The 27,286-nt window shown below is 47.1% G+C and overlaps 1 protein-coding gene across 1 annotated transcript in view; it reads right to left on the reverse strand.

The window, feature by feature from the left end:
- EFCAB6 (EF-hand calcium binding domain 6) overlaps window positions 1-27,286 on the reverse strand; it is an 88,178-nt gene that overhangs the window by 53,558 nt on the left and 7,334 nt on the right. Inside the window, exons 5-10 of the mRNA XM_066634239.1 lie at window positions 19,235-19,371; window positions 14,387-14,505; window positions 10,098-10,222; window positions 9,193-9,341; window positions 3,212-3,322; window positions 1,790-1,901 (exon numbers count right to left, since the gene is read on the reverse strand). Coding sequence (XP_066490336.1) covers window positions 1,790-1,901; window positions 3,212-3,322; window positions 9,193-9,341; window positions 10,098-10,222; window positions 14,387-14,505; window positions 19,235-19,371 — 753 coding nt within the window. The remainder of the gene's footprint in view (window positions 1-1,789; window positions 1,902-3,211; window positions 3,323-9,192; window positions 9,342-10,097; window positions 10,223-14,386; window positions 14,506-19,234; window positions 19,372-27,286) is intronic.

Here is a 27,286-nt window from a genome sequence, read left to right on the forward strand (position 1 = left end):
GAAGGAGACAGGAGAAAGTGGAGGAAAAGAACACAGACAAGATCACACTAGGTGTTTAACATAATGCATAGTTTGGGCCAAAGGAGGCCACACCGGTGAATTATTACCTTTGAATTTCTTTGCTTGCCTAGAAATAATGAACTGTACAGGTGCTAGATCACTGGCTCAGAAACATAAATATTACCCTGAGAAACTCACATGGGGGCTGACGACTAGTATGGACCAGCCCTAGATCAGATGTAGCTAAGACTGTCTTATCTCAAGTTTCTCTTGTCTCCAAATAATGTTTTTCATTTAAGACTTTGGCACTTGCAATTTCATCAGGATTTAAGATCCTGGTTGAATGAGGGGCTTTACCCTGTGATGTGATGGCATTCTCCACCCTAGCGAGTGAAACTGAGAGCTCTACTTTGTAAATTGTTCAGAGAATTCTCTTTTGTGTGGGATTTACTGCACAATTTATGCCACTAGAGCTGGAGGGAGGGAGGGAGGGAGCACAATTGTTTTGTAAGTGCAATTAGACAAGAATTGCTATCTAGGTTTTATATAAAAACTCATCATAAACGTGCCAATAGGAATTCTGAAATTATGCCCATTGCTGTTTTGCTGGTGCCATCCAAACTATGAAAGCTTTAATTTCTCTTCTCCCTCAGTGTGTTATTTGCACACTAACCCAGAGATATAAACTGCACAAATCAAATCATAAAAAGTTTAATCTTCCTACCACAAAGAGAACTGTCAAGTTCACAGCTCACATATGAGGTGCAATTGCTATCCTGATCCCTGTAGTGTCTGGGGCCAGGACCACAAAATGCCACACACACACACACACACACACACACACACACACACACACACACACACACACACCATGCAGCCTGGAGGCCTAAAAAAGGGGGTCACTTTCAGTTTTCCCCAGATGTTTTTAGGCCTTCCAGGGACCCCAGCCCTTTGAATTCAGCACCATTGCAGAAGTACCGCACCACAGGTCAGGCAGGTGATTTTGTGGGTGGCTTGTGTCCCTATCTGGCTGGCCCCACAGAACCAAGCCAGCCCTCAGCCATGGCAGATTGGGCATACAAGCCCACCTGGCCAGGTCAAGGAGCAGGTTTGGTGCCCAGTGGCTATGAGCCCTCAGATTAGATGAATCCATGACATCAACATCAACACTAGGGTTTTTTAAGGTCTGGCAGAAGTGTGCTTGTCTATGTCACCTGATTCACTGCTGGAGAATATCTGCTGTTTTAGGGAGAGGGTGAACCCACTCACCTGGTTATATTGTGGCTGTATGGACCCTGAAACAGTATGAGGATAGCCACCTTAGATGCCGATTAAACTGGTCCTCTGTGCATCAGAGGTGTGCATGCTATGCCTCCAAAACTAGAGCTGATACAGCCAAACCAATACCATTTTTTGAGTCAGTGCCCCAAATACATCTAAGAAGCGGTCTAATATCCGAAGCACCAGAACAAATAATTTTTTTGTTTGGGCAGTTTTTGTTCATCACCTTGAGTCAACCCTAGTACAGCCAGAGCTGTACATTGAGAGCTGGCATTGGGCCTCGGACAAGATGCCTAATTGGGACCCCCCTTCCTAAATTTGTTTGGCACTGTCTGTTTGTTCATGGCCCAGCCCCCTGGAATACCAGGCCCCAGGGATTTTACCCCACCTGAGTACAGCTGAAGTCTTGAATAATAATAAAATACAAGCGGAGGCTCTCCAAGGTTTTGCTGAGCAACAGAATGTTGCCGCAGGAAAGAAAGAGAAGATGATAAAGAATTGCTCTCACTCTGTCAAGCATAAGAAAGGCCTTCTTCAGGGATGAATACGCGTCTTGGATATGTCCGTGCAGCTTGAGAAGGATGCGATCACTGGACAGAGCGTCATCTAACTTTCTGCTTCTGTATGGAAAAAAACACTGGCTGAGATCTTGTTTCTGGATGCCGTTCCACCTACATGTGCAAGCAGCCATTCTTAACTCCCAGGGCCCATGAGAGGAAGGTGCAGGGGGTAAATTGTACCTGGGTTCAGGGTCAAAAAGGGGGTCCAGGAGCCAAAGGAGAGGGCCCAGAAATTTCCTGGGATTTTACATTTTCTGATTTTGCCAGGGCCCATGAGAGAGGGGTGCAAGGAATACACCATACCTGTGTCTAAGGTAAAAAAAAAAAGGGGGCGCAGAGCCAAAGCAGGGGAGCCTGAAACTTAGCAGCAAGAGCTCAAGTTAACAAGGCACATATGAGATTCCACAGTACCTCAGCGCCATCAGCTGGCCATTTATATCATTGCATCCTTCAATCAGTCCCCTGGGGGCTGGGGATAAGAACAGGCCCTCAGTTTGGCTGTACTTGTTGTAAGAGGCGACTAAACAGCCACCGGGTAGATGGGACTCGTCAGCCTGGGAAGGCAGCTCATCTGAGAGAAGGAAAACTCTGATCCCAACCTCCACTGCCTTGTGGCTACATCCAATTATGGAAAAGGCTTCAGGATTCAACCTCGAGGCAAAATCTGGAGCCGGAGTTCATGGCTGGACACAGTCACGTTCTGGCAACTCCTGCGACGCCGCTAGAACCAACCGTATTGGCTTCTGCCTTTCCATTGGACCATTTCAGCGACGTGGAGAGGGGGGATTTGCTGCATGGGTAACAGCCTATCTTCCATACCTACTTTACCCAGGCTTCACGCACTGGAGAGGACACTCTGTTCCAGAACACTATTCAGAGTGTGATACCATAGTCTTCCAAGACTGAAGGATGCCAACAAAAATATCCTTCAATCATGACTGCAGGTTAAATTGAAACTCCCCTTATTTTTGCCAAAGTAAATTCTTCTTACTTTTTCTCTTTTGCATAAGATTTTATCTCTTTTATTAAACTTTTAATAAAACATTTTACATTTTTGCTCTGAGTTACCTAGTTCCGTCACATCTCCTCACTCTGCAGGCACTGTTGTGAGAGTGATTTTGACAGAGAGCCCTGGGGTTCAGTATTGTTCTAGGTGGAGGGTCGTGTCTAGGAAGCCCCTCTGTCTACCCTGATCTCCTGGGCTGGTGGCAGTGGATTTAAACTCTCTCCACAGTGCCCTTTCTCATTTGTGGCTCTGGCAAAAAATATAGTCACTCCCAGAGGCCCAAAGCCTACCCACTCCTGCTGAAGTGAATTCATAGGCTTAGGAGTACTAAAGAACACAAACAGCAAACAAAACTCTTTCTTACCTGTGATGTTTTGCTGAAGGAGATACCTGGCCAGTATCAAATAGCATGGGGTGGTGGAATTTATCTAAAAATCTCTCCCAAGCCATGTTTTTTGAAAGTTTTAGTCCAAATCTGTTCAATAAAACAATACATATTTGTTTTAAAATGCTGTAATTTTTTTAAAGCTTGGTGTAATTTGTCAACATTGAGTTTTGATGTTGGACAGATCTAAAGTTGGTAGAAACTGAGGCTTGTGCCTACACATGGAGCAAACTGTGATGATGGAGTTCTGAGATGACAGAACGGAGCGCACCACTTCATATTGCATGTGAGAGAATCACATACATGTGGCGAGAAAGGAAACCTCCCTGAAAGTAGGAAACTTGCACAGTAAAAGCAAATCTAGCAAGAGGTTTGTTGTGTGTGTGTTTTTTTTTTGCAATATAACCCCACTGAATAAACGTGACTACCTAAGTACATAACAAATACCTGTTTACTTTAATTGGATGGCACCCTTTGAAAAGAGAAAGCTTTATTGCTTTACAGCCCAGTCCTACTCAACTCCCCATGTGGCAATGCAGCTGTGCCAATGTGATGTCTGCCGAATCCCATGGGGGAGTTTTAGCCTCTGGAGGTCTCCTTGGGGTATGAGAACATCTGTAATGTAAATCCACACTGGAAAGCTGGGTCTAGTTGGACCTGCACCAGCTCTGTAGCTGGCACAAATCCACATGGACCCTGGTTGGGAGGTCAAGGCCAGGAAGGAGGATAGGATATCAGTGTGTGCCAATATCACCCCTTTCCTGGGTCCGATACACCCTCCTCTCCACCCCATCTCTCCCATTCCTCCCTCTCCCAACCCCATTTCACCTCCTCCCCTCTTCCCTTCCACCCCTGTGCTTATGGGCACTGTGCTTATTCTCCACTTGCAGTGGCAGCCAAGCCATGCCCAATGGCTTTGCACATTTTGCAAGAGCTGTGAAGGACCTTACGGCACCAGGACAAATGTTCCGGTGGCATAAGGCTTCAATAATTTCCAGCAGCAAAAATAAGGGTGCACACTGGACAAGGGGAACTGTACACAATCATAATGTCCACTTCTGAACTCACCCCACCATTTCGGGGACTTCAGCTGCCTCCTCACAACCCTGGCAGGGAAACCGCAACCGACACCATGGACGATGCACATCTGGTACTCCCACTATCACCCAAGTCCTCGTGGCCTAATTTCTGCTCTCCTTGCAGGATGAAAGCCTCCTCTCCCTGGGACAATGCTAGCCATTTAACCATAGGACTGGGCCAGGTGGGGTGGGGATGGAGGACAGACCAGGATGGGGGGGGGCCCAAGGCTTTATAAGGCATTTAGGGTTGATAAAGAAGGGACCTCTGGACAGTCTATCTGAGGGTTGCTCAGTATCTGCGCCCCTTGCAAGCTCAGGAAAGGAGCCAGGAGATGGCTGGAGGAGAACAGAGGGTGAAGCAACTCCCTCCACACAGTGGAACTCTGAGGCCTTGTTGGGGTCCCAGTTGCTTGGCCCACTATCACTTTTTCTACTCCTCTTTACCCTGGGACCAACAAGGACCCAGGCGCCAGTGGCAAGCATCCGTCTCACAGCAACCCTGAAGGATGGAGGAATTTACAAATTGATACAGATGTGTCCCATCCCCCCCGCCCGGTATCTGCGGTTTCACTTATCCATGGTTCACAAATTCCCCCCCTCCTGTCACACTCATGAACTCGTCCCTTCGTTTGCCAAGGCTGTGCAAAACGCAACTTTTTCGCTTTGCTCCAGAATGCTGTGAAAACAAAAGCAAACACTGAGAACACGAGACTTAAAGCTGCTAGACCAGCGATTTTCAACCTTTTCCATCTCATGGCACACTGACAAGGTGCTGAAATTCTCGAGGCACACCATCTGTTTTTTGGCAATTGACAAGGCACACCATGCTACCCTCTCCCAATGAATGACCTTCTTCCAAACTCCCACGGCACACCTGTGGACCACTGCGGGCACACCAATGTGCCATGGCACACTGGTTGAAAATTGCTGTGCTAGACCAGGGGTGCCCAAACACCAGCCCTGGGGCCACTTGCGGCCCTTGAGGCCTCTCAATGCGACCCTCAGGGAGCTCCTAGTCTCCAATGAGCCTTTGGCCCTCCGGAGATTTGTTGGAGCCCACACTGGCAACTGCTCTCAGCGTGAGGTCAACTGTTTAACCTCTTGTGTGAGCTGTGGGATGAGAGCTCCCTCCACTGCTTGCTGTTTCACGTCTGTGATGCAGTAGTGGCAGCAAAGGAAAGGCCAGCCTTGCTTTGTGCAAGGCCTTTTATAGGCCTTGAGCTATTGCAAGACCTTCATTCATTCATATAAGTTCATTTTTAATATATTCATTTATGTAAACTTATGTAAATTTATTCAAATTTTAAATGTAAATTAATTCCTTTTTTTCCCCGGCCCCCGACACAGTGTCCGACAGAAGATGTGGCCCTCCTGCGAAAAACTTTGGACACCCCTATGCTAGACTAACACTACAAGAGGAAGTGCAGTATAGCATTCTCTGTCTGCTTCCTCTGCTGTCCACTTCCTGTTCTCTCGGTCACCTCCTGCAGCCCAGTGATTTTCAGTTAGGGAATTAGAGGACAGGTCCTCTCATGGATTGAGAACTGGTTGGAGGCCAGGAAGCAGAGAGTGGGTGTCAATGGGCAATTTTCACAATGGAGAGAGGTGAAAAGCGGTGTGCCCCAAGGATCTGTCCTGGGACCGGTGCTTTTCAACCTCTTCATAAATGACCTGGAGACAGGGGTGAGCAGTAAGGTTGCAAAGTTTGCGGACGACACCATTTGTGGTGAAGACCAGAAGTGATTGTGAGGAGCTCCAGAAGGATCTCTCCAGACTGGCAGAATGGGCAGCAAAATGGCAGATGCTCTTCAATGTCAGTAAGTGTAAAGTCATGCACATTGGGGCAAAAAATCAAAACTTTAGATATAGGCTGATGGGTTCTGAGCTGTCTGTGACAGATCAGGAGAGAGATCTTGGGGTGGTGGTGGACAGGTCGATGAAAGTGTCGACCCAATGTGCGGCGGCAGTGAAGAAGGCCAATTCTATGCTGGGGATCATTAGGAAGGGTATTGAGAACAAAACGGCTAATATTATAATGTCGTTGTACAAATCAATGGTAAGGCCACACCTGGAGTACTGTGTCCAGTTCTGGTCACCGCATCTCAAAAAAGACATAGTGGAAATGGAAAAGGTGCAAAAGAGAGCGACTAAGATGATTACGGGGCTGGGGCACCTTCCTTACGAGGAAAGGCTACGGCGTTTGGGCCTCTTCAGCCTAGAAAAGAGACGCCTGGGGGGGACATGATTGAGACATACAAAATTATGCAAGGGATGGACAGAGTGGATAGGGAGATGCTCTTTACACTCTCACATAACACCAGAACCAGGGGACATCCACTAAAATTGAGTGTTGGGAGAGTTAGAACAGACAAAAGAAAATATTTCTTTACTCAGCGTGTGGTTGGTCTGCGGAACTCCTTGCCACAGGATGTGGTGATGGCGTCTAGCCTGGACGCCTTTAAAAGGGGATTGGACAAGTTTCTGGAGGAAAAATCCATTATGGGGTACAAGCCATGATGTGTAAGCACAACCTTCTGATTTTAGAAATGGGTTTTGTCAGAATGCCAGATGCAAGGGAGGGCACCAGGATGAGGTCTCTTGTTATCTGGTGTGCTCCCTGGGGCATTTGGTGGGCCGCTGTGAGATACAGGAAGCTGGACTAGATGGGCCTGTGGCCTGATCCAGTGGGGCTGTTCTTATGTTCTTATGTTCTTATGTTAATCTTTTTCATCTCATGGCACACTGACAAGGCACTAAAATTGTCAAGGCACACCATCAGTTTTTTGACAATTCACATCCCCCAGTGGCCCTATTAACAAATGATCTTCCCCCAAACTCTCGGGGCACACCTGCAGACCAACTGCGGCACACCAGTGTGCCATGGTACAGGGGTTGAAAATGGCTGGTCTAGCCTAAGACTAGTGCTCTCAGCGTTTGCTTTCATTTTCACAGCATTCTGTAGCAAAGTGAAAAAGCTGTATTTTGCAAAGCCTTGGCAAACGAAGAGAAATAAATCATGTGTGCAAGGAGGGGGAATTTGAGAAGGGTTCACAGCTATCCACAGTTTCTGGTATCCGTGGAAGCAGTAGGAAACTATCCCCCACAGATACTGGGGGATGCCTGCACAAGTCTTAGAAAAATGTGTGTAATATCAGCCTTCCTCCAATACAACATCTTCCAATTGATCATACAATTCAAGATAATGCCATAAAAATGTCTAGCAAGGAACATCTATAAACGGTTCATGTATAAATATTATATCATATTCATGTAACAAATATTACCAATACTTTCACCCTGTGCCATGTAAAATGGGCATCTTATTTAAAATTGCATCATATTTAAAATCAGGGTCTCAATATGTTGGCTGCCCTCAAGGAGCAAAGGGCAAAACGTACCTTTGATCTTATCAATAGAATTAACTTTCTTGAGAAAGCCAATTGCACATTTCAGCACATCAATGAGAACTGGGTTTGCTGCTGAATTCATAGTGTCGGCAGCCAGAAATTACATTATCTGTGCAATATCACCTGAAACAGACAGCAGCTGCATGCTGGGACATCTCTGTTTACAGAATCATGACAACGATACTGTAGTTTCCTATGCTTAGAAGGAAAACAAGTTCCCCCTAGAAAACCGCAGGAAGAAATTGTTGCAATTGTGTATTTGCATTTTAGAGCCAAAAACGGAACTTATTTTCTGCAGCGTAGTTCTTCATCGTGACTGCAGCTGCCTGTGAATTGCTTAAAGCCATTTATGGTTTATTTAATGCAGGTGCTAAGATCATGGCACTTTCAGACTCTCTCTCTCTCAACATACATATGATAAAATGTTGATTAGTGAAGATGGAATGAGGCAGGTGGGGCTGTGACTCTGTAGCAGGGCACATGCTTTGACTCATCAACATGTACAAGTTCTGCATCATATGGGTTACCCAGTTCATATGGTTAATTCCCACAGGTAAATCACACCAGATCGTGTGGTCGGAGCCACATGAAAAAGAACATGTATTTTCTTACTGATAGGGCCAGCCTTAAGATGATTTGGCCACTTGGACCAAATTAGGTTTCATAGCTGGGGGCGACAGGGGTGGCAAGCAGAGAGCCGGCTGCCACAGCCACCACCTCTCTCTGTGACTGATGTGCCAGCATGGAATCTTACATGCTGAGACACTGTGAGGAGAGCATGATGAGGAAGCTTTGCAGCTGGGCAGCCCTACCGCGCATCCCTGCGTCTGATTGGTCCAAAACCAGACACCTGGAAGCAGTTGGTGGTGATATCATCACATCACTGCCACCTACTTCTGGGTGCCGTTCTTCATGCAGGGCACGACTGGTTTGGACTCGCCACTGCTGCTCATCCCGGTGAGTAGAGGGGTCCTATGCAAAAATGTTGGGCTGTGCAGCTCCCAAAGCCGGCCCTGTTTATTGATGTAACAGAGGTATAGGAGGTCATCAATCATGTTACAGAGGTGACCTGTAAACTGGGCCTTCAGTTTTACACATCAAAACATGCCGATTACATTACTAAAGTATGAAAAAAAATCCAGTTTCCCCTGTATTTTTGGTCTTCCTAGCCCTAAGGATGTTCCTGGAGTAATTGGTGTTTATTGTTCACCCTTTTTCTTCTTCCCCAAAAGGTCTCCGCTCAGTTCATTGTGCCACGAGATCTATGTAAATGCCAAGAGCAGTTAGGTCAAGGGCTCAGGTGATTCCAAGTATTCAAGCCCACAGGGAAAATCTGATTAATTAATGCTGACAGATGATAAAAAGCAGGGCCATGCAGCCCTCTGCGTGCATTTTCCCTGATCTCTCCACTAGTTTGCTGGATACATCAACAGAGGTTAGAAAGGACCCCAAAGGAAAACTTTACAGGACTTACCTATTCATTAGCTCTTGAAAAACATCACTTCGTATTGGAAACACAAAGGTGTTAAGAACGGATTTTAAATACTCCAAAGACACAAATCCACTCCGACCCACATCGTATGCTCTGCAGGCTTTTACAAGGTCCTCGTAGACTGCACACAACTGGAAAGAAAATAATTTATAGTGTTTTCCGAAGAAATTCAGCTCATTAATCTGTCCGTGCACCAGCCTATCCCCCCTCAGAGTGGAACAAAAGTGCTCTATGGCATTTTGCAACACTCTGGGCCGGCGCAAGGGACTTGCGTCGGCCCAAGCAGGGGATAGGATTGTGCCCTTAGTCTGCTTTCTTTTACAAAAAGCGTCTTTTAGTAAAGCATTTGCAAATATACTGCTGCCCACTTCCAGTTAGCGCAGTAAGTATTGTATAGGATTCACTGCTATCTCCAGTTTTGGATATCCGTGGTAGCAGCAGGAACATATCCCCCACGGGTACTGGGGGGGGGGGGAGAAGATGCCTGTACTCTGCCACTTTGGAAGCAAACGTATAATAATTTTGTCCCACGATCAAAGGCTCTTAGACCCACAAATGTTCACAGTAGTGCTATCAGAAACTGCGCAACACAAGATTTGCACAGTGGTCCTCCCCACTGACTTCCTCACTTCATTCCTTCATTGTTTACCTTCCTTTTTTCAGTTTCCCTGTCTCCGTATACTTGGATGCACATCATCCAAGGCCTGCATGCTCATGTGGGAAAGATGTGTGTTAACATAAAAGAAAAACAAATCGAGCTGATGTATCAATGATCAAAAAACATAGCAGTGTCTGAGGAATAATTTCCCAGTAGTTCAACAAGCTGCTCATTGCGTTTTTGTTGTTGCTGTTGTTCCCTGTTTTGTTTGTCTTCCCAAAGAGCTGACCTTTTTCTGAAACTCTTTTGCAGTATGATCCAGGTGAGCTTTCGTCAAATTATATCCTGGTGTAGCAGGTAAGGGTAGCTTTGCTGCACTTTTCTTTTTTTCCAGTGACTCATTCTGGTTCTGTACTGTAAAGGAAAGCAACAGTTTAACACAGCTGCTGTGAGCCTTGTCTTTCCACATTAAATAACACACACACATGGCATTCGTTTAAGCACTTGGAACACATCATCCAAACAGCCCATTCAACCACCCTCTAAGGTAGATTGCACATGACACTTCACACTTTGCCACTTCACACTTTGCGTATTACAGCCCAATCCTATATTCGCCTTGGACGGGAGACCAGAAGTTGGGGACGGACTTTGTGAAAGGCACTGTGAGAGGATGCACTGTGGAAAGCATCATGGGAGGGTGTGTAAAGCACAGGAGTCAGTTAGGAGATGGATAGCAGCTTGAGACCAAAGGAGAACTGTGGCTGCTCTGAAGCTTTGAAGGGACAGAGCACAGCCACTGGATGTTGGCTGTACTCGGATGGAAACATCTGGTGAGCTGAGAGTCCTGTGTCTCACAAAACAATACTTGTAGAAACCCCACTGGAAGCAACATTGTGGTTTAAGACTAGCCTGCCTATACAAATTGCCATGAGCGTGTGTCAAAACAAAAAAGGCAGTATATAAATAAATGATAATAAATTGTTAAATAAATACATTTCATCTTCAAAAAATAAAAAAAGTTTTCCTTCAATAATTTTGGACAATTATATCAAAGTTTTACAAACTAAAGACAGAAGGAGCAGAGGTGAAAATACAACTTCAAATATTACTTTCAAAAGCCAAAAATAAGAATATTGTAAGTTTGGAGATTTGACATTTTCCATAAAGAGTTAAATGGAAAAAGAAACTCATCTCCTTGAGGATCTGGCCCATTTCTGCAAGCGATCTCCAAGCACCAGCCACATTCAGTCCCCTGCTACTTCCTTCCAGCTTGGTTCTTTCTGAAGTATATACCGCCCCTCCCCTCCAACAGAAGATGCTTTGTAGCAGGATACTTCTACAAGAGGGCTGTTGAAAACCGAGGCTTGTTTCGGTGCTTCGTTCAGAAATGGCGAGTCAGAGTAAGAAATGGAAAATTTCCAGAAATGGAAATGTTTTAGGGGGGAGGAGACAGACAGGTGGCTGGAAATTCGGAGAAAAACTGAAATACATGCAGTATTTATTTTCTTATCAGACCAACTTGCTTTACTACTGTACAAACATAAAATTCAATATGTATAACATACTGAGGTTAGCACATAAAATTTTACTGTTTGGAATATTTATGAAATTTAAAAGTACAGCTCAGTCCTAAGCATTTTCCCACCAAAGCATTTCACCTGTGCAGAAACGGGCTGCCCTGCCTGCTACAGCAAGGGGGCAGATGAGGAGGCATGGGAGAGGTGAGGGAACATATATTACCTCCTCATAAACCTCCTGATCACCAATTATTATTATTATTATTAACTATAATAGTATGACTATTATATTATGACTATTATGAAAATAACAGTTATAAAAATGAATATTTTCAGCTTCTGCCAATTATAAAAATAAGGGAAAAAACAGAAAAAAGAAAAAAGAAGCCTTCATCATTGTTCATCATCATCATCATTGGCATCCTTCAGTCTCAGGAGAATATGGTATCGCGCTCTTAAAGGTGGTTCTGGAACAGCATCTAGTGTGGCTGAAGAGGCCAATTCGGGAGTGTCAATCCCTTCCACACTGGGAGTAAATGTAGTCTGTCCCTGGTGTGTCTCCCTGGCTATGGGCCTTCCTTCTTTGCCTCTTTGCCTCAGTCTGTTGGGCAAGTGCCTCTTCAAACTGGGGGAGGCCATGCTGCACAGCCTGCCTCCAAGCAGGCCGCTCAGAGGCCAGGGTTTCCCATCTGTTGAGGTCTTGCTCCAATTTTGTTTGGGATTTTCTTCGCTGTCCTGCTGAAGCATGCCTTTGGAACTGCAACAGAAGGCATCTATCTCCAGACCAGATCAGATGGAAAGCTCTTCAACCTCTCCAGACTGAGAGCAAAGTCCAAAGTCCAGCTGAAATCTCTGCATGATTTCCTCTTTGCTGACGATGCAGCTGTCACGCCCACTCTGACAAAGATCTTCAGCAGCTCATGGATCATTTTAGCAAGGAAGAAAACACAGGTCATGGTTCAGGATGTGGACTCACCTCCCTGCATTACAATCTCTGCGCATGAACTGGAGGTTGTCCATGACTTTGTGTACCTTGGCTCAACCATCTCCGACACTCTTTCTCTCAATACCGAGTTAAACAAACGCATCGGTAAAGCAGCTACTACGTTTTCCAGACTCACAAAGAGAGTCTGGTCCAACAAGAGGCTGTCGGAACATACCAAGATCCAGGTCTACAGAGCTTGCGTCCTGAGTACATTTCTGTACTGCAGCGAGTCATGGACTCTTCGCTCACAACAGGAGAGGAAACTGAACGCTATCCACATGTGCTGCCTCTGACGCATCCTTGGTATAACCTGGCAGGACAAAGTTCCAAACAACACAGTCCTGGAACAAGCTGGAATCCCTAGCATGTATGCAGTGCTGAAACAGAGAAGCCTGCGCTGGCTCAGTCATGTCGTGAGAATGGGCGATGGCCGGATCCCAAAGTATCTCCTCTATGGAGAACTTGTGCAGGGAAAGTGCCCTACAGGTAGACCACAGCTGCATTACAAGGACATCTGTAAGAGGGATCTGAAGGCCTTAGGAATGGACCTCATCATTGTTATAAAAGCAACATTTGGGTTTGTTTTTTTTTCTAAACTATCTGAATTTAAAAGCAGCCTGCTCTCCATACTGGGTAATGTCAGCATTCTCCAGAAATTGAAGAAACTATGGACCTTGCAACACCCATTTCCCAGACCAGGGATGGTGCGACCCAGAATGCCACTTCCTTCTGTTGCAGAAGCGACTTCTAAAAGACAACATTTGGCAGGAAAATTGTATGGGAGAAAGTTAACACCATCTGGCCTTAACTGTAGTTTGCCCCTTAGTGAGAACTGAGCTTCAGGTTAAGCGTTGTGACAACCATGTCCAACTTGGCCATAACTCTGCAAAAACTGAAAATGAGGTCTGGATCACAACCCGTGGAGTCCCCTGTATGTTGCAGAGAATTTAGGTTCCATGACAGACAGATCGAGTGGAAAAGGTCCCCTGGACGCAGAGCACTCAAACTCCACTGGTTTAAAGAACTGTCCCTCTTTTCTGAACTAAAGCATATTATTTATTTATTTATCACATTTTTATACCACCCTTCTTCCATAGAGGTCAGAGTAGTGTACACGGCTGCTCCCCTCCTTTTTTCCTCACAAAAACCCTGTGAGGTAGGTGAGGCTGAGAGAAAGCGACTGGCCCAAGGTCACCCAGGAAGCTTCATGGTTATGGGGGGGCTTGAACCTGGATCTTCCAGGTCTGAGTCCACCTCCCAAACCACTACACCACCCTGGCTCATATTTCACATGTCTCATATTTCAGACACCACATGCATGTTGGCAACCTTCAGTCTTGAAAGATTATGGTATCGCGCTCTGGATGGTGGTTCTGGAACAGCGTCTAGTGTGGCTGAAAAGGCCAATTCGGAAGTGACAATCCTTCCACACCGGGAGCAAGTGCAGTCTGTCCCTGGTCTGTCTCCCTGGCTATGGGCCTTCCTTCTTTGCCTCTTTGTTGGCCAAGTGTCTCTTCAAACTGGGAAAGGCCATGCTGCACAGCTTGCCTCCAAGCGGGCCGCTCAGAGGCCAGGGTTTCCCACCTGTTGAGGTCCACTCCTAAGGCCTTCAGATCCCTCTTGCAGATGTCCTTGTATCACAGCTGTGGTCTACCTGTAGGGTGCTTTCCTTGCATGAGTTCTCCATAGAGGAGATCCTTTGGGATCCGGCCATCATCCATTGTCACGACATGACCGAGCCAATGCAGGCGTCTCTGTTTCAGCAGTGCATACATGCTAGGGATTCCAGCACGTTCCAGGACTGTGTTGTTTGGAACTTTGTCCTGCCAGGTGATGCCGAGAATGCGTCGGAGGCAGCGCATGTGGAAAGCGTTCAGTTTTCTCTCCTGTTGTGAGCGAAGAGCGCATGACTCGCTTCAGTACAGAAGTGTACTCAGGATGCAAACTCTGTAGACCTGGATCTTGGTATGACACCACAGTTAAAACCATAATTTAAGAAGCCAAGCCTTTTTAAAAATCTCAGTGAAAGCAGGCTTTAATGCCAGGCCACACAATCCTTGCACAAACACTTACCTGAATCTTGAATTTCCGTGATTCTTTTCTTTTTTTTATCCAAATTTATGCCAAGATACTGCAAAAACTCTTCATAATTCAGCGTATTTGTCCTGCAAATACAGTACCGATTCCATAGCCTGAGAAATAAAACAAAAATTCTAAATCTCAACAAAGGATACTGAAGTATATGATACACTTACAAGAAACCTATCTAAACAATTACAATAATTATTAAGAGAACTGACAGCCCAGTCCTAACCAACCAACCAACACCCTGGCCAATGTAGCTGCACAAAAACAGCACATGTTGCATCCTGCAACATGGGCAGTTTCAGAGACCTTCTCATTTGTGAACATTTGTTCCCTTACATCAGAGCAAGCCTCCCCTGCCCCAATGGATCTCCTTGGATCTGTGCCAGCCATTTTGCTGGCACAGCAAAATACTTGGAGCAGATCTTGGCACACACTGTTGCAGCCAGGTTCCACCCCTCCCTCCTGCCTCCTGCCCACCCCTCCCCACTGCGATGTTCTCCCGTTCTTCCCCCTCTTTGCCCCCTTCCGTCCACCACTCCCTCACCACTCTGGCTAACCTGGACTCCTGCTGGGAGAATAAAATGGCAGTGAGCCCCCAACATTGCCACAGTTTGTGGTTGTGGTTCTGGAATGGCAGCTGGCAGTGTGCTGCTCATGCCACCTTACAGCCAATTACAACCAGCAGAACCAGTGTGCTGCTATCTTAAAGCCCAGTTAGGATTAGGCAGTGAGTAACTTCAAGGAAAAAAAAATTGTGCACTCACTCAGTTGTCCCTCAGAGATTTCATGTTGTCCTCCATTATACAAATCAAACCACCATATACCCATCATATCTCATTGACCATGTTCCAGTTCACCAGCTGGGCAGTTGGTGAACTGGGCTGTCTCATTTACATATTATACACAACAGGTGACCAGTGCGGGGGGCGGCGGGGGGGAGGTTAGCATCACCCTGCTGCACTTCTATTTCAAATATCCCCCATCCAGTGCTGCTTTGCAGCAAGAAAACAGTCCATTAGATTTTTCTTACACACTTTTGCTTGTAACGTGTGTTTATTAAAACAGTCCTACTCCATCATTTGCTGTAAAATGGCCTCCAGACTGTTTATAACAATAATGCGTAGCTAAATGCACAAAGGCTGAATAAAAATTCAAGAACATAGTGTGATGATAGCACAAGCGGCTAAGTGTTTACTCAGACATAACTTCCCCACCGTCTTCATTGTGGCTTTCTCCCAGGAAAGCGATTTAGGATTGCAGCCTGAGCTTCTCAAGTTAACCTGCAACTCACTGCAAACTAGTGCCGGAGCAAGAGGGGGTGCAAAGCACTAAGTTTTGCAGGCACCTGAACGCACCGTGCAAGTGGCTCCTCCCCCTCCCCTTTGGAGCTTACAGATTTATTACATTCCAGTCAGAAATGCTAAGCGTGAGATTCATTGTCAGGTAAACATTTTGTTGCTTTTCATGGCTCTGCTTCCAGAAAACATGGCTTTTGTTCTATAATTGCATGTACCAAATTATATAAAGGCTTTTTAAAAAAAAAAATTGAGGTCTAATTCTGGAAAATGCAATAAGTAAGTAAGCAAATAAAATAAATAAATAGGGTAAAAATACTAAAAACTGAAAGCCCAGCTTGTGAAGACGGACTAAAAATTGCTTTTGAGGTTGCTAGTGATGAGAGAGATAAAATATTTAGAGCAGAACAAAAACAAACCAATTGCCCACCCTAATTTCCCTGATTTTTCCTACAGGGTTTTATCCACCACAGTGTTTCTGCAACTGCAGCTCCACGGGTCTGCAGGAGAATACAGCCCCCTTACATAGGTCCACTTACTGAAAGAATTACTGATCTACAAATCCCAAGTTGCGTCCTGCACACAAAGAGGGAGGTTGCTGCTTCCGACTAAAAATATATCCTCGTGGAACGTGAGCCTAAGCCTGGCTTTCAAAGTGCAGCAGAACCAAGTGGGAAAACTGTGTTAGAATGGACTTTACCGCCTCCAAGTACAGGAGTAAGATACCAATTTTGAATGCTCCTAAATTGTTTAAAAAAACTCACTGCAGACAAAAAACTAGTACATCAAACAAGGGCCTCCAAATCCCAGCCCATGGGCCGGATCTGGCATTCAGGAAAAGCCATCCAGGTGCGGTACTTTGGTGTGATGCGATGGTGGCACTAATTCCAAAGAATTTCAGGGGAGCCACCACAAAGCATTTAAGGAAACCACAGAATGTCTCAGCAACTTTTCAAGAAGGCTGGTACATATCAGCCGGAAATGCTGATACCCAGAGGGATAAGTAAGGTCAAAAAAAGGCAAAATAAAGGGAGGAAACAGGGATTTTTCCTATACTTCTCCAGCTCTCTATCCCAGTTCAACCACACTGTTCCACACAGGCTACTTTACTCTTCCAAGCATTCCATTTGAATTCATAGTTCCTGAAATCCTCACTGACCAGCCAGGTTTTATGGTGTGCTGTGGACGCTTTTTGTCTCCTTACTGAATTAGTCCAACGTCAGATAAACAGAGAGGATGGGCCTGGTTTTAGGAACCAAAGAAACTCCAATGGGGTCAGATCTAACTAACCTTGGTCAATAGTTGGGGACAAATGGACCCCACAATGCTGAAAACAAATTCATTAAGGTCTTCTACAGCTCTGTGCTTTCAGTCTTACTCGACTATGATGTGGCTTGAATACAAATGCATTGGGGTGGGGGGTTCCGTAAAAGCTTTACAACCGAGGGTATTCCCCAGGCTGTTGGCGGCCCTCACTCTCAAAGTCTGCATGACCCCAAAAACACTGTTTAATTGTTAGTTACTCTTTACTTCTGAAGATGCTTAGATGCTCCATTTCTTGTGAGAAAAAACTACAGTGGGTGAAAGTACAATATTTTGGTTAGACACATTTCTCACTTTATTCAATATCACTACAAACAGTTTTATGGTTCAATAATACCCCTCAGATTTACAAAAACCTTTTAGAAGCCTGAATGTTTTTAAACAGTTTTTTTTTTCCCAGTGAGTACCTTTCTTGAGACCCAACCTGGGTTTTTTCATTGTAATTATTTATTTATAAAATTTCTAATTTATTTTTAATGAGATTATCAAAGTGGTTCGTACCCATTAGGAATGGATCGATGAATGAATGAATGATGGTGATGATGATGATAAAGGAATGGCTAATTATGGCAAGCAAATTAAGACAGAGGTATTTGCAGAGTTCACTTTGAGAAATGCTTACTAATTATGCTCTCTCAAGTCAATTTGCAGGGTGCTTGCAAATATTTGCACACAGCCTGTAATCTCAGACCTCCGCAGCTAGCCAGAGTTAAGGCCCAATCCTATTCAGACTCTGCACTGATGTCACATGGATGTCGGCACAACATCTCCTAAGCCAGGACACCAAAGGCAGGGGAGGTGGAGCCCGTCACAGCCTTCTGGCGCAGACACTCCCTCAATAACAACAGCGTCCACAACATCGCTCAGATGCCATTGTTGGCCATTATCGTGGTCAAGTGGGACATGTTCAGCAGCTGCCCTGGCAACCAAGCAATGCCGCATACACAAACACCCCAGGCCCACACACCAAACCGTAAAACTGCCCATAAAGCCTACTTTGAGGAGACCCACTGGGGATCAAGGAGACATGAGAAGACATGCCCAGTGCAGAGTAAGATGGAGACCCCAATTCTAGGCCACCACTTGGGCCCGGCCTCTGAACGTCCTGCTTGGAGGCAGACTGTGCAGCATGGCCTTTCCCAGTTTGAAGAGACACTTGGCCAACAGACTGAGGCAAAGAGGCAAAGAAGGAAGGCCCACAGCCAGGGAGACACACCAGGGACAGACTGCACTTGCTCCCGGTGTGGAAGGGATGGTCACTCCCGAATCAGCCTTTTCAGCCACACTAGACGCTGTGCCAGAACCGCTTTTCAGAGCGCGATACCAGAGTCTTTCAAGGCTGAAGGTTGCCTACAGACTTGGGCCCACCTGACACCTGCCAATCCAGGATCCTGTGGAGAAGCACCAAGTTGGGCTCCTCCCTCTCCCTGAGGACCTGGGAAGATAGCACTGTCACGCCCAGGCTGGGGCTCAAGATACCCCAGGCGGTCCTCTGGAGCAGGCCCAACAGCCAATTGTGGCAAGTCTTCCCTATTAACCAATGGAAGCCCTTTGCACCTGATGGCCTCACCAGTGGCCTCAAACAAGGCTGACCACTGCCTGCCATAGCCAGAACTATGATGACAGCCAAGAGCCACATCCGGACCTTTATCCCAGGCCCCAGGCAGCAAGACCAGCTTGGCCCGGGTTCTGCTGAGTGCATGGATGGCCCAGGTCTCAACCTCCTCAGCAGCAGGGGCAAGGAGAGGAGGGGTAACAGGAGCAAGGGCGGTGGCGGCAGCTGGAATGGGGCAGGCCCTTCTGGGACAATGGCTGCCAACAGTTGCCACTGCTGCAGCATGAGAACCAGACACTCAGAGGGCAGCAAGACAGCACGCCCCTTAGGGCTGCCAGACACGCAACAGACCCGACAGGCTGTTGCTGCATTACCCAGCAATGCCCTTCTTAAGGGTCTTGAAGGTCTCGGCCCTGGCTCAGCAGTGACCACCGTAGCCAGAGCAAGGGAACGGTCATGGAGGTCGAGCTGCAGCACCAGGCCGCCACCACCCTTGTGGCAGAAGGACTGAACCAGGGCATGGAGCCACAGGAGCCTGGGTACAGTGTGAGGGGTACAGTGGCGCTAAGACAAGGGGCTGGGTGCCGTAGGCTGCAATCACCCCCTGGGGCACAGTGGTGGAGGGTGTGGGCCCAGGGGGGTAGCTTGTTTTTTACTTACTTATCATACTCACAGTCCGTCATCTTGAAGCAGTTGATCTCCAGAATCCGTCTCAGTTCGTGCCGCTGTATCTGCCCATTTTGATTGTAGTCAAACAGCCTGCACGTCTTTATGAAGTGCTTCAGTTTTTTGGAAATCTATTCCGCACGTGCAGAGGATCCATGTCAAAATAAGAACAAATTGTGATACACTTTAGAGGAGGTTCAGGTGTTGGACACGAGTACCAACTTCAGTCTCATTTATTTTTCACATTTTTATAATGCCCTTCCCCCAAGGAGCTCAGGATGGTGTACACGGTTCCCCCTCTCCTTTTGGTCCTCACAACAACCCTGTGAGGTAGGGGAGGCTGAGAAAAAGTGACTGGCCCAGGAAGCTTCATGGCTGAGGGAGAATTTGAACCTGGATCTTAGACCTGGATTCAAATTCCCGCTCAGCCATGTCCAAGTTCAACTCCCAAACCATGACACCCTCCTGGCTCTTTTTTCACTCTTTCACAAACTAATTTTTTTAAAAGCCTTCCGGAGTTACTGCTCAAGAAAAGACCACTTGCTTTGACTGGATGTTGTGAAGATACATTTTTCCCTTGAAATGCTATGTGGCAGTCAAATTTTCTTTCAAGACATAGAAATTAAGCTTTCAAATACTATTTCCTATACTATAAATGGAACTTTTGTTCAGCTATTGAAACCTGGAGATTTCTTGAAAATGAAACATCAGAGATGGGGAAAAGAGGAGGGGCAGCCTTTTAAAAGAGTGTCAGAGTAGACTACACATTTGTAAACTATTAGGATTCTGCATAGGGGAGAGTGAATAGCTTCTCTCTGAACCAGGGAAAGGGGTGTGTTGCAGCTGTAACAACAGGGTTGTAAACATGAGAGCTGTGACATTTGCGTTCCTTATTTCTTCATGTATTTATAGAAAACTGGGGTCTGAAGTGCTAACAAATTGACAGGAAGCACCTATTGAAAGGATACACTTTCAGTTTTACACACTGTTTCCATTCCAATCCCTCTCCATTTTTACTGAGACATTCAACGCATGTACGTACTGAGCTAATACATTTGGGGCTGCCTCCCCAGTTCTTTGGAAGACAGGTTAGGCACTCTAAAGTCACGTCATGTCTAAAAGATGCATGAAGATGACGTGTCAGAAGGGTAAAGTGTGTCTCCACTTCAGAAAGAAAAACACATCTGGGTGATGGGCAACCCCCACATGTCCTTGGGGCAGCCTTGAGGGAAAGACAGGGGGAAGCAGTCATGGATGTACATGCATACGCATATGTCAGTGTTTCTCAAGCAGACTGGGGTCACGGTGCCCAATGCAGCCTCTTCTTCCCAGCTCAGGCAGGTGCCACCATCTTGGATCTCACAAAATCTCATGAGATCCAAGCTGGTGGCACCCAACTCACATGAGATTTTATGAAATCCAGTATGGTCACACCCTGGAGAACAGGTAGGAGGGGCCCCTTGGGACATCTCGTGGCACCCCTGTGAGTGTGCCACAATGCCCTAAGGCAGTGGTTCTCACACATTCAGCACACATTTAGGACCCACCGGGACAGAATGAGAATCTGTTGGGACCCACCGGAAGTGATGTCATGACCAGAAGCGACATCATCAAGCAGGAAAATTTTTAACTATCTTAGGGCCCAATCCTATGGTCCGCACCATGTCTCTGTGGCGTGGACCACAGTCGCAAACGTGCCATAAGGCTGGTGCTGGGCCACCACCCGGCAGGCGCCCACGTTCCACAGCTGCGCGGTGCCTGCCACCACCGGGCTGCGGAACAGCAAACGGGGCGGGGATGGGGGCGTTCTGAGGAAGGGGGAGGCCAGCATGATGCGGGGAGGGGGCAGGGAGGCCGGCGTGATGCGGGGAGGGGGGCGTGCCAGAAGCGTGCCTGGGGGCAGACGGGAGGAGGACCTGAGGAGCTCTGCTCCACAGGATCCTTGGTGTTCGTGGAGGCTGCGTGCCTTACACGAGCGCGTTTACTTTAGCGGCACCCAAAGGGCACCACTAAAGAGAGTAGCCCTATTGCAGGGCTGCCTCCCTTACCCGGGGGAATGGGACGAACATCCCCTACTCCCGAGGTGCCTCCCGTGGTAGCGCGGGAGGTGCTGTATGCAGCAGCAGCCCTTGTGGTACCACCGAGCAGGGGCGCCCCAGGCAGCTCAGGATTGGGCTGCCCCTTAGAACTGGGCTGTTAGGCTGCAATCCTACCCAGGAGTAAGTTTCCTTTACTATCATTGTTAAAAGAAAATACATAGTAGTTTGTTCAAAGTACAGGTCTGTAACATTTCCCCAAATGCAGCCACATATCATGGTAGCATCAAGTCTAATATATTAAAAATAAAACATTTAAATGAATGGGGACCCACCTGAAATTCTCATGACCCACCTAGTGGGTCCCGACCCACAGTTTGAGAAGCACTGCCCTAAGGTGTTGCAATGCACACTTTGGGACCCCCTGAAATACAAGCCTCCATGCTTCAGACCACAGGTGATTCAAGGACCTATATGCCTCTAGCTAGCTCACTGGTTCCATATGCATTGGAGTGCCATTATAATAAACATGAACAATTAAATGGACCTCTATTCAGTGCACCCAAGGCGCATTCCCTGACGATGCAGAGGTACTCCAGGGCACAAACAGAGGGCTGCCCCATCCTTTTCTATGAGTTGAAGACTGCAGTGGTGTTGTTTGCTGTATTGTGAGAGGATTGCTGGACATGGCCAAAACCAGAGGCTCCTTTACCATGTGCACCGACTCTAGCAAGTGAACTCTGTCATGCGGCGCCCCCAGTCCACTGCAAAGTGGAAGGGCCTCACTGCACGCGGAATGCCTTCATTTTATTGGAAAAACCTGATACTTCTGCAACAGCAACCACAGCTGCTGACAAATCAGACGTTAAAACTTCTAAACACAAACAACAAGCACAATTTTAAACTTTCGAATTAAAAAAATACATAATAAACCATCACCAATAATCCAGAAAACAGCAAACCACAGAAGAGAACAAAAAAGAGAAACAAAAATCCCGCATGCCAAAAACATTCTGGAGAGACAGATATTTCCTTATGCGCCAGAGGGGAGGCAGGCAGGAGAGCCTGCCAGGGCAGGGCAATCCACCAAGTTGGCACCACAACAGAGAAGTCTCTGTTCTGTATGGATACCCACTGCACTTCTACTGATGGTGGAGTCTGCAGTAGGTAGCATCTACATCAGGGGTGCTCAATAGGTGGATAGCGATCTGCCGGTAGATCGCGAGGCAAAATGAGTAGATCGCGGAGCCCTGTCTCTCCAAACTGTTAATATGTCAGTTTCGCCTAGTGACTAGACTAAACTGACATATTTAGCTGACACTAAACTGACACTGAAACTGGCACTTTAGCTGCTCTTCAGGCATGCAGCAACAAAACTGACGAAACTGACTAGACTCTAGTCAGTTTCATCAGTTTCGTTGTGTTGCATGCCAGAAGAGCAGGAGTTAAAGTGGGTGGCGGCGGGAGGGGGAGCTGGGCTGCACTGGACTGAGGTGCTTCCTGGGGCTCCGTAGTGGAAGGGGGGAGGGGCGGGAGTTCGAGATGGAGTCGCTCTGATGGCGGTTGCCGCGGGAGGCCCCGAGTGACCCTCCCCTTCCCTTCCAGTCAGGTCCGGCCCAACCCAGCCCAGCCATGCCCGGCCCAGCCCCCCCTGTAGGAGCCCAGAGGTAAGTGCTGCGGCTGCTGCCACTCTCGGTCGGGGCTGACAGGTAAGACAACCCCCCTGCAGGAGGGATCTCCCCCGCCTGCCGCCTGCACGCGCAGCCCCTCTCCATGGAAACGGGGAAGCCCCCCGCCCCTTCCGAGGAGGACCTGCAATGCCTCCCTCTCCCTGCTGCGCAGCCACAAAGAGTTTGGGGGGGCGGGGAGTGGGGAGCTCCTCCCCCCCGTAGTGCAGCAAGGCTGGGCATGTGCCTTCCCCCTTGGTAGATCTCCGGGCCTTGCTGGGTTTCAAAGTAGCTCTCGAGCCAAAAAAGTGTGAGCACCCCTGATCTACATCTTCCAAGTCAATGTGAAGGTTGGAAAAATTCCCCCTTTCCCATTCATCAGCCCTCCCAGGGTTCAATCCTAAACTGGGTGTTGCAAATGTGCCGCAGAGCACATTTACAGCTCTGGGCGGCGGTGAGGGCCTCAGGGGCACTGGGAGGCATTCCAGGGAAGGGGGGTGCAGGCTGGGGGGAGGAACCATGGGAGGAGAGGGGGTGGGAACCAAGCTCCGCCAGATCCTGATCGCTGTGACGGGCCTGACACAGAGCGCCTCAACTCTGCGCCACCAAAATAGCCGGCACACACTTGAGAAACCCCATTGCTGGGCTTGAGGCTTTCCTGGGGGAAGGGAACGAAAGGCCCTTTCCCTGAGGAGACCTCTGGTGGCCTCAGTGGTGCCGCTGGATGCAGTAGTAGCTGTTTTGGCACTGCAGCTTCCAGCAGAGCCACCAACTTTGGGCTGTAAATGAGCAATTCACTCAGCCTCCAGCAGTAACTGAGGACAGCAAGCTGTGGACAATGAGGGTGAAGGGGTCATTGCTCCGAAGGGCGAGACAGTGACCCCTCCCCCCTGTTTTCTTCAGTGTGGGGTGGCCATACATACTTTTTCCGTCTTCCTTGCTCCTCTCCCCCAACTCCCAGGACTGGTTTTCCTGATGTTCTGAAGACCCATCAACCAGCCTCTTGTCAGCAACACAACACACCTCATCCATTGCAGTAGGTCACAATACTCCTGGCGATACAGCGGGGGCCTCTTCCAGGTCGCACCAGACCAGTGACCCACTCTACAGGTCTCAGAATGGTCTGCAGAAGCCTTCAAAAGCCACTACTGGTTTTCAGAGGCAAAGCAAAAGTTGTCTCCAGAAACCAGAAGTGGCTTTTGGAGGTTTGGGTGGGCCATTATGAAGGGCAGGGGCCGCTTGCATGGTGCATTCAAGCCTCTACAAAACTTAGTACTTTGACCCTCCCTCTAATTATGCTACTGCTTGCAACCCATGCAAAAGGTTTTGGACTTTTTTTTTTAATTAAAATAAGGGGGAAAGAGAAAAAATCGTGTTCTTGAGTAATAAACACATCTATGCCTTGTTATCTCTTATGTTCTACTTCTGGGCTGTTTTGCACAAAATCTTTAATTAAGGTTTTTAGTTGAAACTGTTCCCATCAAAGGCTGTACGATTTGGGGGGGGGGGTGTTGTTTTTTACACCCACCCAACAACAAACCCAAACCACGGAGGGGCACAGCTGTGCATATACGAAGTGCTATTCAGCACCAAATGAACTGGAACCCAATAAGCACTGCAACTGTTATGAGCTGAGTTTTGGCTCTGAACCCACAGCAAGCACAGCCTAACTTGTCACTTTATATGGATTCCATCTGTTTACACTCTGCAGAGGACTGGCTTCCTACAGCGAATGTTTCCTATTTACCAGCTGGTAAAGACGGGCCAAACCAGATAGGAAAGAATTAGATTATTTTCAAATCCTCATAAACATAGAATGGAAAAAAAAAATTAACAGAGGAAACTGAGCAGTGGCAAAAAAAAAAAAGGAGCGATGATGGTGTGCTAGCCAACTGGATTTGTGCATGAACATACATACCTTTCCTTATTTCCTCCAAGCCTGCTTCACATCAGCAAGGTAAGGCAAAAAGGCCTGAAGGTGATCGAAAGGTATTTGCTCCTTTAACATACTGATGTTTCTTGCCTTTGTGAAGATCCTGTGGGCATCGTACTGTTTGATGCTGATCATTTTAAAGGGATAATAGTGAACCTAGATCTGACTTAAATCAAGGTTGTAAAACCTGTAACCTAACAATCTGGGAAGGGGCTACTGAACCTGGCTGGTGGGCAACAATGAACACAAGACACTTCCAGGTTTTACCTGCTTAGGACTGCCACCCAAGGACCTGCTCACTTGCTCGTTCTCTCACTGTGCGTACAAGACTGAAGCCAAACAGGGTCTCAAGCTTGGAGGCAGCCTATTATTCCTGAAGAATCAGTTTATCAGTGGCTATATAAATACTTCCATAATCATAAACTCCAGAAGGAACCTGTGACCAGAATGAACCTCTATATCAGGGGTGCCCAAACCCCAGCCCTCGCGGCCCTCGAGGACACTCAATGTGGCCCTCAGGGAGCTCCTAGTCTCCAATGAGCCTCTGGCCCTCCAGAGATTTGTTGGAGCCCGCACTGGCCCGATGCAACTGCTCTCAGCGTGAGGGCGACTGTTTGACCTCTCGCGTGAGCTGTGGGATGACGGCTCCCTCCACTGCTTGCTGTTTCACTTCTGTGATGCAGTAGCAGCAGCAAAGGAAAGGCTGGTCTGGCTTTGTGCAAGACCTTTTATAGGCCTTGAGCTATTGCAAGACCTTCATTCATTCATACAAGTTCATCTTTAATATATTCATTTATGTAAACTTATGTAAATTTATTCAAATTTGAAATGTAAATTAATTATTCCCCCCCGGCCCCCGACATAGTGTCAGAGAGATGATGTGGCCCTCCTGCCAAAAACTTTGGACACCCCTGCTCTATATAGAAACAGGTGTACAGATCCAATTACCAGACACCAGGGATGTACAGCAAGGAAGGCTGTTACTTCCATTCCCTGCTTGCAAGTTTCTAGAATCGTCTTCATGGCCATTGCAGGACTCACCAGACCCCCTTGGACTGATCACAAAAGGCATTTCTTCAAGGCCCAACACTTGAATTCTGCATCTCTCTTTGGGTTTTATAAGCAGGATTCCCACCATGTTCTCACATATATGTAACAATAAGGGCATGGGACAGTTTCAAGGGAAGCCTCGAGAGTTTTAACAATACTAGGGAATTTCCAGGGGAGCTTCATTCATCCCTTGCGACTACAGTGGGCCTTCCTTATCCACAGGCTCAGTACCTGGGAATTTGAATATCCACGGATGCAAGCCTGTGGCAGGAGGGCCTCAGAGGACCTCCTCGACGCAATGGGAACGGACTTCTAGTTGTGTCTGGGAAGTGTTCTGAGGTGTGGGGAGGCTGCACATTATCTCCCTGTGCCTCAGAAAGCCTCCTGGCACAACTGGAAGGCACTTACGGTTTGTTGGTGTGAACTGGGAGTGCCTTCCAGTCGTGTGTGTGGAAGGCCACCTAAAGAGGAGACTAGAAGGAGGTCTAAAGAGGAGACTAGAAGGAGACTAGGAGACTAGAAGGAGACTAGAAGGAGGGCAGGAGGTCTGGTCTAGAGGGTTGAGCCTCCATTTGCCTGAAGATATCCAAAGGTCGCCAGTTCGAGGCCACCGGCACCGTGCGACCTTGAAGCAGCTGACAAGCTGAAGCCGAGCTATTCCATCTGCTCTGAGCGTGGGAGGATGGAGGCCAGGATGGAGGCCAGATCAAGAAAGAAACATCTGAATGTTGTGGTTTCTTTAAAGATAGAAACCTTCTTTCAAATTGTAAAAATCCCTACGGGGATTTAATTTGCCTGCCCATGTAAACCACCTTGAATAAAGTCTAAGGAGAAATCTGAAGACCAAGAAAGGCGGTATAGAAATACCTGTATTATTATTATTATTATTATTATTATTATTATTATTATTATTATTATTATTATTAGGCCATGCATGAGCTCCAGAGCATTGTGGAAACTGACCTGGGAATGCAGTTTCCAGGTAAATTATTGCAGCACTGCGCTGAGTCCGCCATGAATTGAGAAATTCAGCATCCGTGGGGGTTCTGGAACGGATCGCCTGCCAACACTGAGGCCCCACTGTATTATTTTTTAGTTATACTGTGCCATCAACATGCCTGGCACTTCACAGCACAACGTATACAGTACCAAGGCAACAATAGGTTCTTGCCCTGAAGAGCTTTTAAAATAGAATCCTAATAGATGCGGAACTCTTAACGGCAATCTGAAGATCTGAATGTGGTTTTAAAGCATTCATATATTCAGACCACTTCTTTAGCTAAGAAATCCTGCAGAAAAATGAGGCATACAAATCACTACCCAGTTTTGCCCCCAATCTGACACAGTGACTTTTACAGAC

Source organism: Tiliqua scincoides, chromosome 7, assembly GCF_035046505.1.
Source record: "Tiliqua scincoides isolate rTilSci1 chromosome 7, rTilSci1.hap2, whole genome shotgun sequence".
In the NCBI taxonomy this organism is placed as follows: Eukaryota; Metazoa; Chordata; class Lepidosauria; order Squamata; family Scincidae; genus Tiliqua; species Tiliqua scincoides.